Source organism: Leucoraja erinacea, chromosome 2, assembly GCF_028641065.1.
Source record: "Leucoraja erinacea ecotype New England chromosome 2, Leri_hhj_1, whole genome shotgun sequence".
In the NCBI taxonomy this organism is placed as follows: domain Eukaryota; kingdom Metazoa; phylum Chordata; class Chondrichthyes; order Rajiformes; family Rajidae; genus Leucoraja; species Leucoraja erinaceus.
This window is the reverse complement of record NC_073378.1, coordinates 52,565,388-52,581,105: the sequence shown is the minus strand read 5'-3', so window position 1 is coordinate 52,581,105 and position 15,718 is coordinate 52,565,388. Positions and strand designations below refer to the sequence as shown.

Sequence of the window (15,718 nt, the reverse complement as noted above, 5' to 3'; positions counted from 1 at the left end):
CGAGGGGGGTGGGGGTAGAGAATGAGGGCAGAGAGAGAATGGGCAGAGACAGTGAGAAAGGGCAGAGAGACAGAGGAGGGAGGGAGGGGGGGGGGGGGGGGAGGGGAGGAGGAGAGGGAGGGTCGGTGAGGGGGGAGGGTGGGGAGGAGGGGAACGAGAGATGGGAGGAGAGAGGGGAGGAGAGAGAGGGGGGAAAGGGGGGCTGAGAGGGGGAAGGGAAGGGGGGGAGAAGGGGGGGGAGAAGGGGTGGGAAGGGAGGGGGGAGGTGTGGGGGAAGTGAGGGGGAGGTGGAGGAAAGGAGGTAGGGGAGGGGGTGGAGGGAAGGGGGGGTGGGGGAGGGATGGAGCGGAGGGTGTGGAAGGGGTTTAGGGGAGGGAGGGCATGGGGTTGGGGGGGAGAGGAAGGGGGAGGAGAGGAGAGAGAGAGGGAGGGGGGGAGAGGGAGAGGGAGGGGAGGAAGAGAGAGGGGCGAGAGAGAGAGGGGGGGAGGAGAGATATGTCTAGACGAGAGTGAGAGAGAGGGGGGGGAGAGAGAGGGGTGCTGGGAGAGGGAGAAAGAGTTTGTGAGAGAGAGGGGGAGAGAGAGGGGGGGAGAGAGGAAGAGAGAGAGAGAGAGAGAGGGGGGAGGAGGAGAGAGAGAGAGAGAGGTGAGGGGCAGCAGCCCGAGCGAGGCACGGAGTGATCTGAGGGTGAAAAGCAGTGGGGGGAACCGGCAGATTGTGGCTTCCGCCAGTGTGACAGAGCTGGGTCAGGCCGGGGGGGGGGGCAGACGAGGAGGTGTAGCGGTATAGGATCTTTGGTAGAGAGAAGAGGGGAGAGAGGGAGGAAGGAGAAGGGAGGAGGTGAGAAGAGGAGGGGGGGGTGGGGGGGGGGGGGGGGGGAGGGGAGCCGGGCGAGTGATTATGCTGCCAAATGAGGAGAGAGACAGAAGCGGCTTCTGAATCTCTGGAAACCCACAGCTGGAATGAGAGGGCAGGCGGGCGGGGGAGGGGAGGGGCGGGGTTTCACGAGCTGCGCCAGCAGTGAGGAGAAGGTTCAGCGCGTGAGGCATCGCTGACCCCGAGATCTGCAGAACAAAGATCCTATAGCTGAGCTGTAGAATCTTTGTTCTGCAGAACTTTCTCGATCTTTCTGCGCCTTTTGAAGAACTGGGGGATGGGTGGCCGAACGTACCTCGTGGAAAACTGCGCATGCGCATTGACAGCAACTGCATTCATCCACAGCGGTGGGGGGGGTGGGGCCAGGAGGCAGGTGGCCCTCCATTTAGGGGATATGTGGGCATTGTGATGTCAGTAGCTGGTAAGCCGCAATTATTTTTGAAAAAGTTAGTTTTGTGAACAACTTTATTCAAAATCTGGGGAAATAATTGACCAAATTTAGAGAGGAGTCAGTTTCTGAAATCATAAGTTAAATCCCTACCGAAACTGTAAAAATCTCCGCGTTTTTCCATCTAGTTTTCGAGGAGATTTTCAAAGGCAAATGACATACACCCACACACACACACACGCAGAGTTTTAAAAGTATGTAGATAAGATAATGCACATACAATGTGTCAATCATGCTAAATGAAAATTAGTAATGAAGATAAATCATTTAGTCTTCAACTGCTTTTTGTAAAATTCTAAAATGTAATTTGCTCACCTTTTAAATTTTTTATTTTTGTTTGTCAATCATAAAGTATAAAATAAATCATTTGTGCGAACCTGTCATTCAGCCCTGCTCTACTACTGAACAAATATACACTCAAATTGCAGTAGTGTCTCTATTAAACAGTATGTGGGCTATTTTAATGGCATATGTGACAGCATAAATGATCAGGCTGATTCAACTTGAAATTGTTGTAAAAGTGATGTAAATGCTATTTGCTTTCAGTCACAAAGAAAATCTGCGCTGATCAATGTTCAGGTCGATGCATGGGTCCCCAGCCCAGTGACTGCTGCCACAATCAATGTGCTGCTGGATGTACAGGGCCAAGAGAACATGACTGTCTGGTATGAAAGTTATCTGACCTATGGCCATTAAGGTAGACCTAAATAAAGTTATGCTTTCATCTTTCCAGAGATATCTCATTGACTTTCATTCTGTTGACTCTAATGAAATGCTTTGAAATATATGTACAGGAAATATAGGACTACGAAGGACAACCATCTCTTCCACAACATTAGCCCTGAGTCACATTGACAACAACAAAACCTATGGCAGGATGCTATTTATTAAATACAGCTCATCCTTCCACACTCTAATACCAAATAAGCGTATCCTTAAACTTCTGGTCCTTGGCTTTTGAGACTCCACCTCTAACTGGATTGTGGACTTCTTGACCTGCAGACTTCATTTAGAATTGGTTGGAATCGGTCATAACATTCCCTCTATCTTGACCCTCAACACTGGTGCATCTCAGGGTTGTGTGCGCAATCTCTTGCTCTACTCCCTGTGGTGTTAAAGAGGTGATTGGTTCAGGAGTCAGTTACTTGTGGGTGAGAAGCTGGATGTCTAAACTTTCAAGCTGCTGTATGCATTCTGATAGTATATATATAACAAAAAGTAAATAAGCATGCAGGTATAGCAGGCAGTGAAGAAAGTTAATGGCATGTTGGCCTTCATTGCGAGATGATTTGAGTTTAGGAGCAAGGAGATCCTGCTGCAGTTGCACAGCCTGGTGAGACCACACCTGGAGTATTGTGTGCAGTTTTGGTCTCCTAATTTGAGGAAGGACATTCTTACTATTGTGTAGGTTCACCAGGTTAATTCCCAGAATGGCGGGACTGACATATGATGAAAGAATGGGTCGACTGGGCTTGTATTCACTGGAATTTAAAAGAATGAGAGGGGTTCTTACAAACATATAAAATTCTAAAGGGATTGGACAGGCTAGATGCAGGAAAAATGTTCCCCATGTTGGGGGAATCCAGGGTCCGGGGTCACTGTTTAAGAATAAGGGGTAGGCCATTCATATTTCCTCTCACAGGTAGTTCCAGAACATAATATTTATCTCCAAATAAATCCCATGGTAACAGAAGAGACTGCAAATGCCTTCAAGGCACAGATTTAAACATGATTTCCTGATAATACTGTATTTGTGCAATAACCAAATAAGCCTTTATAATGCAAATAGTGTTTCCCAGTCCCTCAGTCATGTTATAACCAATTTGAGTTAAGGAAACGTATATTGTAACAGAACTACCTTGAATTTATCTGTCACGAGAAACTGTACTTTTACTATTAAGCATGCACTGGAATGTGTACAAAATTCACACCATTTCATGCTGTAAATTGTTGCAAATGACATATCATCGTAAGTTTCAGAAACTTTGAGCTGTGTACAAAGCAGATGCAAACATACTAAATCTGTTAAATGCTGTTTCATTTTACAGGCATGCCGGAAATTCAGTGATGGGGATACTTGTAAAGAATCCTGTCCTCATTTGTTCGTCTACAACACAATCACATTTCAAATGGAGCGGAATCCAAACGGAAAATACAGTTTTGGATCATCCTGTGTAGAGAAGTGTCCACGTAAGTTGTTTAAGTTGAATTATACTCCTCCAGCATTTGCTGCAATTAATAGGTGGTTGTGCGTGAAATAACAGGTTGACTACAGACACTTCTACTGAACTTCAACTGCCCATTAACTATGTAATTAATAGATTGCTGTGTGAATGGTAGAGGGGCTAGGATAATGCATCTACTGTACAGTCATAGAAATTTCAGTTAAAACCGTTGAATTGCCTGATAATCTGTCTAACAAGCAAATTGAATGAATTTGTCAGGAATAATGGAAAATTGTACACGAATGACGATCATTACTGATGCTGATTCTGGGTGCTTGAAAGGAAGAAGCATATCATATATCCGAGCAGATTTTTATTAGTTATTGCCATCTCATCAACTTTACAATATCGTATATTGACCTCGTTGCTATTTATGCAGAGTTCACTCATTCTCTCTGTGACCATGTGGGTTACCTCTGACTTCTCCAATTTCCTTCCATATCCTAAATTCATGCTGGTAGATTGTTTGACAACCATAAATTATTCATAGACTCATAGAGCTACATTACATGGAAACAGGCCCGTCAACCTGTCTATATCGAATAAGTTGGCATTCTGGGTGTTCCATTTGCCTGTGTTTGCCTCATATCCTCTAAACCCTTATTATCCATAGATCTGTCCAAATGTCTTTATAAAGCTGTTCTTGTTTCCACATCTATAGCTTCCTCTGGTACTTACGTTCCAGGCAGGCTACCATTTGAGTGAAAAGGTTACTCCTGAGGTCTCTCTGAAATCTCACTCATTTCATATTGAGCCTGTCCTCTCGTTTCAGAATACTCTACTCTGGGAAAAAGTTTCTGAGTTTTCACTTCATCCATGCTCCTCATGATTTCATGCAGTTCAATATCACCACTCGCCTCCTGGTGAATATCTTCTGCACTATTTTCAAATTAATGACATCCTTCCTACAGTTAGCAACCAAATCTGCATATGGTACTCCAACTGTGGTCTCACCACGGACTTGTATAGGTACATCATGATGAGCCAACTTTTGTACTCAATGCCTTTCCTAATGAAACCAAGTGTGCAAACACTGCCTTCACCATTCTGTCCACCTGAATCACCACTTTCAAGGAACCGTGGATCTATAGTCCCAGAACTTTCTGTTCCACAACACTCTCCAGTGCTCTTCCATGTACTGCGTGTCCCGCCCTGGTTTGGCATGACAAAATGCAACACGAGTCAGATTTAAATGCTATTTGTAGCGATGTTACGAAACCTACCTTCAGTGGCACTACAGATCTGCCATGGGCTGTGTGCGCGACTTTGGCGCATTTGAGGGGGGGGGGGGGGGGGGGGAGGGGGATTAAAATGCAGGTTTGTATCGCTTGTCGGAGAGGAATTTCCTCGGGCTGCTAGTCGATGAAGAAAAATCGATCAGACTTCCGTTCCCGTTTTTTTTTTAAAATCTCTGAACAATTTAATAGTTGGATTAAAGTAAAATGCGACTTTGAACGCCCTCAACGCCTACAACGTGACGGATCGCAATATCAGGACAAAACATAGGGTAAGTCGTTTATTTCACATATAATCTTGCTTCTTGGGGTGGCTTTAGTCTAATTTTATGATGCAAAAATGTTATTTAGTCCCCAAACAATTCGGCCATGTCTTTCCTGCCGATATGGGGTTAAAATTCACAACAACGGCAACATTCCAATCGATCGCATTCCAGAAATCCCCTCGCAAGATGATTAAAATTCTCTTTTTTTTGGACAATCATGTCATAAGGGGATCAAAATCGTCTATATTTTGCATAATTGTCTATCCATAATCAATATTTTTATACTAAATATTCACAACAGTTTTAGTCACATGTATTGTGCAAAAAATAATAATTTTGAATATATTGAGAGTGGATGTTTCTAGATTAATTTATGGTAATTAAATATTAAATTCCATCCATTTGGCATATAAGTTCATGAGAGTGATATTTAACAATCATGTTATACTGTGAATTATTGTGTGAATGGGATTAGTTTGTTATTTGGATACTAAAGGTTATTTAAAAAAATTACTTTTCTTAAGAAATTGATAGATGTTTAGATCTAGTAATTGAATTCAGATGAATTTAATTGATTAGTTTAATTAATTTGATGAAACTGATGAATATGATTTTTTTGTTGGGTATTTACCATTTGTTTTAACGTTTAACTTTATCAGTTCTACCTTTTTTCTAAAACTGCAAATAATAACTTGTTTCTGTTAATACTGTTCAGTGTTTTTTTTCCCTTTACATTTTAAACAGATGTCTCCGAAGAAGAAATGCAAAATTGTCAATTCAAATGCCCAACAAAAGAGACTGATTTAGCATTCGCAGAGATTATCCAAATTTGGACTACCCCAAATGTGATGATCTACAGGACATTCTTAATGGGAAAGTAGTGGGCAGAAAGGCATGTCATGCGTGGTTTGAAGAGCAAAAACCTGTAGTTTACAATGCCAAAATTGAAAAGTTGAGGAAAAACAAGGTGTACAGAGTTGCATATTGGTTACAATCTGAGGAGTGTGATGATGCTACTGATTATGATATGCCAATGTACCAGCTAGCAACTGATCTTATTTATAAAGACTTGGTCTATTGCTAGAAATTGTAATTTATTTACCTATCTGTTACGGACTTACAGCATATAATACAATAATATTAAAGTTGTGATCTTGAGAATATCATATTTTTGAATTTTCAAGGAAGTCTTGAGAATTAAGGGACAGAAGTTTAGGGGTAACATGAGGGGGAACTTCTTTACTCGGAGAGTGGTGGCTGTGTGGAATGAGCGTCCAGTGAAGGTGGTGGAGGCAGGTTTGTTTTTATCATTTAAAAATAAATTGGATAGTCATATGGACGGGAAAGGAATGGAGGGTTATGGTCTGAGTGCAGGTATATGGGACTAGGGGACAATACGTGTTCGGCACGGACTAGAAGGGTCGAGATGGCCTGTTTCTGTGCTGTAATTGTTATATGGTTATATGGTCTGGGTGTTTATTACTATTTCCGTCACAACGGTCAATTTTGTAATTAGCTACAATTAGGTAACTAACTAATTATATGCTTTAATTTCAGGTTATCCATGTAAGATGTTTCATATTTGTGTCAGAATGCTTCAATCTATAATAACTGAAATGTTCATTCAGTTCTCTTGATTTTTAAGAAAGTTATGGACTTTTGACTGTCCTCAATCGCTGCTTTTGTGTTAAGTCAATGGAAAAGCAATAGGGAACAAGATGCTAATTTCCAAGTATGAAAATGGCCATAACCTTTTTAATACTAAAGATATTAAAGTGAATTAGGTATCAAATTAAACTTATTTTTATGCTTTATTTGATGGGATAAATTGCAGACTTGATTTTTTAAATCTCAAAATGTTGTAACATTGCTACTATTTGCCAGTCCTTGGTCCACCTTCCAATTGAACTAGATACTCTTCGTCACTATCCACCAATTTTGGTGTAATCTGAAAATTTATTAACAATTTACTACAAATGTACTACATTATCATCCACAGCCTTTTATTTTTACAATTATCTGCCATCTCCCTACACATCTGATCCAGTCCCCACTGTATTATTGGAGACCTATAATACAGCCCCATCAAAGTGAGCATTCACTTTCTGTTTCTAAGTACTACCCATAAAGCCTCACTGGATGATTTAGAAACATAGAAATTAGGTGCAGGAGTAGGCCATTCGGCCCTTCGAGCCTGCACCGCCATTCAATATGATCATGGCTGATCATCCAACTCAGTATCCTGTACCTGCCTTCTCTCCATACCCTCTGATCCCCTTAGCCACAAGGGCCACATTTAACTCCCTCTTAAATATAGCCAATGAACTGGCCTCAACTATCCTCTGTGGCAGAGAGTTCCAGAGATTCACCAATCTCTGTGTGAAAAAAGTTTTTCTCATCTCGGTTTTAAAGGATTTCCCCCTTATCCTTAAGCTGTGACTCCTTGTCCTGGACTTCCCTAATATCGGGAACAATCTTCCTGCATCTAGCCTGTCCAACCCCTTAAGAATTTTGTAAGTTTCTATAAGATCCCCTCTCAATCTCCTAACTTCTAGAGCGTATAAACCAAGTCTATCCAGTCTTTCTTCATAAGACAGTCCTGACATCCCAGGAATCAGTCTGGTGAACCGTATCTGCACTCCCTCTATGGCAATAATGTCCTTCCTCAGATTTGGAGACCAAAACTGTACGCAATACTCCAGGTGTGGTCTCACCAAGACCCTGTACAATTGCGGTAGTACAGGGTCTTGGTGAGACCACACCTGGAGTATTGCGTACAGTTTTGGTCTCCAAATATGAGGAAGGACATTATTGCCATAGAGGGAGTACAGAGAAGGTTCACCAGACTGATTCCTGGGGTTCCCAAGGATATCCTCTCTATGCATTACAGTTATGTCCTCCCTAATCAAAAAGGCAGCCCCCCCCCCCACCCCATCCCATCCTCTGGCACCTGCATCTCTATCACATCTGCAGCATCTATACCCTGGAACATTGAACCATCAGTCCTGCTGTCTATGACGGGTCTTTGTTATCAGCTTCAGCTGGGAATGTCAAGTGGTGCCAATATAGCACCTCTTGCATATGGATTCAGTGGGCTGTTCTGTACTGACCAGGGCATTTGTCATTATGTATGGGGATAGTCTTGCAGAGCTGTATGTAAAAAATGTATTTCACTGTATTGGGTACATGTAATAATAAAGAAACCTTTGAACCATTGCCTTTCTCTCTGCCATGTTTCTGTTATGTCCAGTCCCCTGAGTCAATTCCTTAGTGTAGGTTAAAGGTAAAAAGTATCGGTGGAGAGTTGATTGTCATGTGGGAGAGAGACGGTTGAAAGAATATAGTACAGGAAAATAAAAGAAAGGGCAATGGAGCTGATGGAACGCTCACCTGGGAGACAGTGTGGATCCAACATGCCGAATTACCTCTCTTTATTTCATTAAGTAGAAAATAAATGCCATGGATTGATTTCCATTTGAAATTAACAGAATAATTACCCATTCCATTCTAAAGCCCCTTTTAAACCCTGTGTTTTCATTACAGATAACTACGCGGTGACAGACCATGGCTCCTGTGTTCGAGCCTGCAGTCCTGGAACATATGAGGTGGATGAGGACAAAATCAGAAAGTGTAAAAGATGTGAAGGACCTTGTCCAAAAGGTAAATATTTATGAGTCACTGTGTCAATTGTAATGATGTATTGTCTTTCTGCTGACTGGTTAGCACGCAACAAAAGCTTTTCACTGTACATGACAATAAACTAAACTGAAAACTGATTTCATACATTCCTGTTATAGATACCTGTTGAATTGTTCAGGCTATATGTGTCACTGCCTAGAGTGCATTGGCTCTCCATAATTGTCCTTGAGAAAGTGGTGGTGTACTTTCTTTATCTTATACCATTGCGGATCTTCTGGTATGTCATGTCGGGTTGGAATTTTAAGGATATAAACCCAATGGTGATGAAGGACTGGTGTTGTGTTCTAAGTCAGGGTGTTGTGTGAAGTGGATGGGACCAAGCAGGCACTCACTGCCCTTATCTTTATTGGTGGTGGAAGTCATGGGTTTGGCAGGTGCTGCAGAGTAGTTTAGGTAAATAAATGCTGTGTATTTTGCACCACTGTACGCTAGCTTTGGTGGGAATTAATGTATAGGGTAATGACAGATACATCTTTGTACAAAATGGCACAGTTGTTAGAATTGCATTCATCCAATAAGTGGCCATTATTTCACCATACTCCAGACATGCTCTCTGCTTTGTGAAAGGACTTTGTGCTTTAGGGAGATTGGTCACATGTTGCACCGTTCCCAGTCTCCGGCTTACTCTTGTAGACTCTTGTAGACAGAGTATTCACTTTGAAGGTAGACACAAAATGCTGGAGTAACTCAGCGGGACAGGCAGCATCTCTGAAGAGAAGGAATGGGCGACTTTTCGGGTAAAGATTCTTCTTCAGGCTTACGTTGTTCAGGATTTACATTGTTGGTTCAGTTCAGTTTCCAGTCAAAAATGAGCCAGTCTCGTTCTTCAACCCTCGGTGATGAAAATGCTACTGAAAGTCAAAAGTAGGTGTTCAGACTCTGACTTGTTGAAGTCTCATTTTTTTTGTACAAAATGTTGCTCACCACTCATCATCCTATGTCAAAAGATATGTACAGTGATGTTGTAATATTAAATGCGTAAACAGAGGAGATGAAACATGCAGTACCTCCATGTACTCTTTGTACCTCATGGTACCATAGTTGGCAATAACATTTGACTGATGAACGTGTTTCTGTCACTTTGTAGTTAATAAAATATGGTTTATAAACTATCCTGTCTATAAAATGTTGATTTTGTTTGTACATTTGGTCAACATTTGCTGCTATAAATTCCACATCCATGGAATTTGCGACAAGGTGAGCTTCCCAGTACACAGTATTGGTGTGATCAGACTATGCACATGCATAGTACAATATGCCAGCAACTTTCTACTCCTCTATAACGTGTACTGTTGAAATTTCATGTGGTGTAAACAGCCAAAATAGTTAAACTGATGAGAACATTGATGAGAGCTGTTTGTAAACAGAGACCTCATCAGTTCTTCCAGGACTTGAGATCCCCACAATACTATTTCAGAGCAAAGCAGACATTCTGTCCTGTCACTGATCTGTATATAACTCGCAATCATTGTGATGAATCATTGCAGTTGTACAGAGCCCTAGTGAGACCACACCTGGAGTATTATGTGCAGTTTTCCTCCCCTAATTTGAGGAAGGACATTCTTGTTATTGAGGGAGTGCAGCGTAGGTTTACAAGGTTAATTCCCGGGATAGCAGGACTGTCATATGCTGAGAGAATGGAGCAGCTGGGCTTGTACACTCTGGAGTTTAGAAGGATGAGAGGGTATCTCATTGAAACATAAGATTGTTAAGGGTTTGGACATGCTAGAGGCAGGAAACATGTTCCCGATGTTGGGGGAGACCGGAATCAGGGGCCACAGTTTAAGAATAAGCAGTAGGCCATTTAGAACGGAGACGAGGAAACACTTTTTCTCACAGAGAGTGGTGAGTCGGTGGAATTCTCTGTCTCAAAGGGCGGTGGAGGCGTGTTCTCTGGATGCTTTCAAGAGAGAACTAGATAGGACTTAAAAATAGTGGAGTCAGGGGATATGTGGAGAAGGCAGGAACGGGGTACTGATTGGGGATGATCAGCCATGATCACAATGAATGGCAGTGCTGGCTCGAAGGGCGAATGGCCTACTCCTGCACCTATTGTCTATTGTCTATTGAAAGTAGTTGTCATTGTTTCTTTGTTGGTTTTGTGGCCTTCGTGTGCACAGCCATGCATAAAGAGCTGCAATAGCTGCAATATTATTTTGAGAATAATAAGCCTGTGAATGGCACCATATTAATGGAGGTGTATATTTATCAATAAATGTCACATTCTAACCAATTGTTTATTTATGATATTCTCTTTTCTCAGATTGCAATGGACTTGGAGTCCCACCGTTGAAGGATGTTATGTCAATCAATTCTACAAATATTGACTCATTTAAAAATTGCACCAAAATTAATGGCAATGTGGTCATTTTGGAAGTGGCTTTCACTGGGTAAACCATCACTAATCTTTTCCAGGATAATGATAAGAAAAATAATCAAGCATTCCAAACTAAATTGAGGAGAAACCATTACATCTAGTATAGGTTTTGAGATCATGAATACAATATTAATTGTGTTAAATTATTCTCCAAGAAACTAGATCCAGGATGAATTAATTTTAGATTCCTTTATGCTTCTGGTGATTTACTGATTTTCCTTTCCATGTTTTCTCATTTTTAAGAACTTAATAATTCAAATGTTTTCTTGTCACCAGTGACTCTATTATTACAGACCAACATACATGAAAATGAAACATAAGTTGGGTATTGAGGCTAGATCTGCTTCACTCTTGCCAAATTATATCATATGTTTCAGAATTGTTCTTTCAAGACTGACATGATAATAGGCTGTATTTTAGGCTCTTCAACTAAGAATTGTGATCTATGACTTTTCCCCTCAAAATGAAGTAGTAAACACCCAACTGTAGACCATAATCACAGCCATAGAACTAAGGAAAACCTGCTTAGATTTTAACCTCCCCCCCAAAATAAATTTCATTTGAAAGAAGAAAAGAATCAGAAAACATTTTTTAAGCATTCAGATTAGGGTCATCTTAGATCATTGATTAGTGAACTGATTGATGGTTAACGAAGTTTCATGCAGAAAAGTGTGACGTGTTGTGTTTTAGGAAATCAAACCAAGGCAGGTCCTTCACAGTGAATGGCAGGACCCTAAGCAGAGGGATCCAGCAGTGCAGATACATACTGTAGATCCCTGAGAGTGGTGTCGCAGGTAGATAGGGCGGTCAAGAAATCTTTTGGTTCATTGGGCCTTCATCAATCAAGGCACGGAAGATAGATAGATGTTATGTTACAGTTGCTGCATTTGGACTATTGTGTTCAGTGTTAGTCAACTTGCTATAGCAAGAATGCCGTTAAGCTGGAAAGCGTGCAGAGAAGATTTACCAAGATATATTGCCAAGACTTGAGGGCCTGAGCTATAGCGAGAGGTTGGGCAAATTAGGAGCGCAGGTAGCTGAGAGATGATCTTGTGGAAGTGTATAAAATCATGAAGGGAATATATAGGGTGAATGCACCATCTTTTACCCAGAGTAAGGGAATCAAGAACCAAAGGACATAGGTTTAAGGTGAGATGGGAAAGATTCAATAGAAAGCTAAGATGGCGGGATCTTTTTCATATAATGGTAGTAGACGTATATAAGGGGCTGCCAGAGGAGGTTTGGACAGGTACATGGATAGGAAAGATTTAGATAATTATATGGGTCAAACACGGGCTGGTGGGACTAGCGTAGATGGTGCCTCTTGGTCAACATAGATAATTTGGGCCAAAGGATTCCATGCTGTATGATTCTATGACTTATACCCACACATTTATAGGTTTTTGGATATGCTGTGCTCAGCTATGGAGAATGAATAAGTGAATAGATGGCCTGGACAGAAATTATTCCATTGGTTTGTTGTTATAAAAGAGAAAGGAGGAATTAGCATATATGTAGTTCTTTGATCATCATCAAAGGCCTATTTTTATGGCTATATCTTTGTCATGTGCATTAGGAAATAAAAAGCTGATGAGGAAAAGTTATTCCTTCTCAGTAACATTGATGCTAAAGGGCGGAGTTTCTATAAGGGTTCAAGAAAACATTCCTAGAAAATACGGTACTCAATACACCAAGTACTCTCTGGCCAAACTTGCTCCACTTGGTTTATTTGAGTAGAAAGCAATCTTCCATCACTTACACCAGTAATAGTTTACATTTCCCAGATTACATGTTAATGCTAAAATTCCTATCCTATCTATGAAGCGCAATTGAATTTTCCTGCCTTTTGAATCATTGGATACAATGTTATCTGCGTGATTAAAGTAGATTTTGAGCACTGTCATTAACCAAGGATAATTTATGCCCCAAATTGTCTCATTCTCAGTAGATTCTTTTTTTAAATTGAAATTTCCATTTGCACCCATAGAGTATTAGCAGTGTAAAATTTGTCATTAACCAGTCCAGCTAGGCAATGCTTTAGAGCACTGCATTTTTTAGTCTCATTAATATGCCATAATATAATTGTGTGGTAATGCAGTTCTGTGCCTAGTTTGTTTTAGAAAAAGCTTCATTACAAAAATAAGTATTTTAATCAGTGCCCAGTCAAGCAACTAAGTGTAAATTGATATAAATAACTGAAAATTATTTTTCTCTTCTAAAAAACTATATATAACAATTTGCTAATTGTATTAGTACTTGCTTAATAGAGAAAATAATGTTAAGTTGTGCGATTATGCCAAATATACAGCCAAATACTCTTTCTGTTCGGCAAAATGATTTGGAAACTCAATTGTTTCGGGGGGGGAAAAGCGCAATCTTAAAGAAATTCCTGCCTAAATATGTACATCTTCCTCAAAGCCATGCTCTAAATTGTTTTGTTAATGGAACATATACTGTTAATTCATGTTTTTCTATTTTAGTGATAGCTACTCAAAAGCTGCTCCACTTCTCCTGGAGAAATTGGAAGTCTTCAGAACTGTCAGAGAAATAACAGGTTAGTTGATCAAAAACTACGTCAGGGTCTCATGTCTTTTAAAATAAAATCTCATCACTAGAAACAATTGGCCAATTTTGTTGTACAGCATCATCTTTGAGAGAGGTGCTGAGTGTGAAAGCCATCATTTCTCATGACCTTTCTCAATAAATTAATGAATTATGCGTTTTGATGCATCATTGTAGGTGATGTAACATATTGAGTTTTGTAATCTATTTGTTTGAATTAGAAGAAGATTTTAGATTGAACTTTGTTTTTATTTTTTTTTAATCCATGAGAAAATAGTTTTAATGATTGTATGGGATTAGATAGAATGTACAGCACAGAAACAACCTATTTGGACTAATTAATCCATGTTAGCATTTATGTTACTCTTGCGTTTCCTCATCTAAATCTATACGGTTAACCTTCTCCTTCGTGCTTGTCCAAATTCCCCAAAAATGTAGCTTGACCATTTCCCTTGATCACTGGTATAAATTCCACATTGTCAAAACTCTTGGGAGAAAGAGTAAATCCCTTATTGGCCTACTTGTTGAATAATTTATAATATTAGCCTCTCGTTATGCTTTTCTCTAACGTTAAAGACATCTATTAAGTCAATATGTATACCTTCTCATTTCTGATAACATCCTTGACGCCGTACGCACGTCTTGACGCTGTACGTCACGCGCGAACTTCCCGCGGACTTCGCTCGAACTTCACGTCACTCACTCGACCTCCGCGCGGCCCCCACTTCCAGTTTGGTCGCGCTCACCACATGCAGGCGCATGCTGGTGGGACCGACCCTGTACAGGGATCACTCGACCTCCGCCGCGGCCCCCGCTTCCGGTTTGGTTGCGCTTGCCGCATGCAGGTCGCATGCTCGTGGGACAAGCCCTTTAAGATCAAACTTTGGGTGCCCGACCAGTCTCTTGGCTTGGCTTGGACTACCTGCCTACTGTACACGTTTGCACATGCAACCATCTCTCATTCTGCATATATGACCAAGCCAGCAAAATCTGCGTATTCAATCCGAAAAGTTGTTGGTTTTGACACTTTATGCAACTCCTCAAAATAATTGTCTCTTTATGATCCCTTCCCAACTATGCCTTTATCAGCATAAACATCCATTTTATTTTCAATTGGACGTGATTTGTATTATACCAAATACTATAGGTGAAGAGAGGATATTCACGTCCTACACTTTCATTTATGGAATAATATTTACTGAATTTCTGCAATATGTACAATTGATGGAAAGTTTCACAAGTATCATGCATTGTTTTAATATACTTGTGTTTCTTGAAGGATACTTTTTAATTCAAAGTTGGCCAGCCAATTACACAAATCTTCAAGTGTTTGAAAATCTTGAAATTATACGTGGCCGGACTCTGCATCAGTAAGTAGTTGATGTGGTTGTTTGATACGAATGCTTTATTAATGGCAAGCTATCATTTTTGAATTAATTGTGCAATTTCAAATTAAATAGTCAACATTGTCATATGTCCCACACCTGGAAAGTAAGCTGTATCCATTATACCTTATATTATTACCATGATATCACAGTTTGGAGTAGCGTGATGTTGTGAGGTGTAGTTCCAGCCATATAAAGGGGCTGACCCACTGCGGCGACCTAATCCTCGAGTTAAGAAGAGTGTCTTCGACCTTCAAGCTCGAGGGCACTCGCCTGGAAAACCTCGGGCTGGATCGACCGTCAGCGTTGAACCCGCAAGCTGGATCGACCGACCACACACACACACAAACACATCGCAAAGGCGGGGGCCAGGGAAAGCGGGGGAGCGCTATCTGAAATTCAGACCCGCGATGAAGAGGAAGGTAAAAGACGGCTGGCACAGTGTACGGTAAGTCCTTTAGAGAGCGCAGAGAAGTGGGGGGTGGAAAGGGGGAGAGAGAGGGGGAGAGAAGGAGAGAGAAGGAGAGAGAAGGGGGGGGGAGAAGGAGTGGAGCCACTTTTAAGAAGTATAATAAAGTTTAGCAGGCATTTTACCTACCGGTCCTGAAAACTCCAATGAGCTAATCAAAATGCCCGATCAGCGA

At 41.0% G+C, this 15,718-nt stretch overlaps 1 protein-coding gene across 2 annotated transcripts in view; it reads left to right on the top strand.

Moving 5' to 3' along the window:
• Positions 1-15,718, top strand: part of egfra (epidermal growth factor receptor a (erythroblastic leukemia viral (v-erb-b) oncogene homolog, avian)) — a 256,774-nt gene that overhangs the window by 173,208 nt on the left and 67,848 nt on the right. For both annotated transcript variants that reach the window (XM_055656891.1, XM_055656882.1), the window contains exons 6-11: positions 1,872-1,990; positions 3,374-3,515; positions 8,595-8,711; positions 11,014-11,140; positions 13,608-13,681; positions 14,969-15,059. In XM_055656891.1, the coding sequence (XP_055512866.1) occupies positions 1,872-1,990; positions 3,374-3,515; positions 8,595-8,711; positions 11,014-11,140; positions 13,608-13,681; positions 14,969-15,059 (670 nt within the window). The remainder of the gene's footprint in view (positions 1-1,871; positions 1,991-3,373; positions 3,516-8,594; positions 8,712-11,013; positions 11,141-13,607; positions 13,682-14,968; positions 15,060-15,718) is intronic.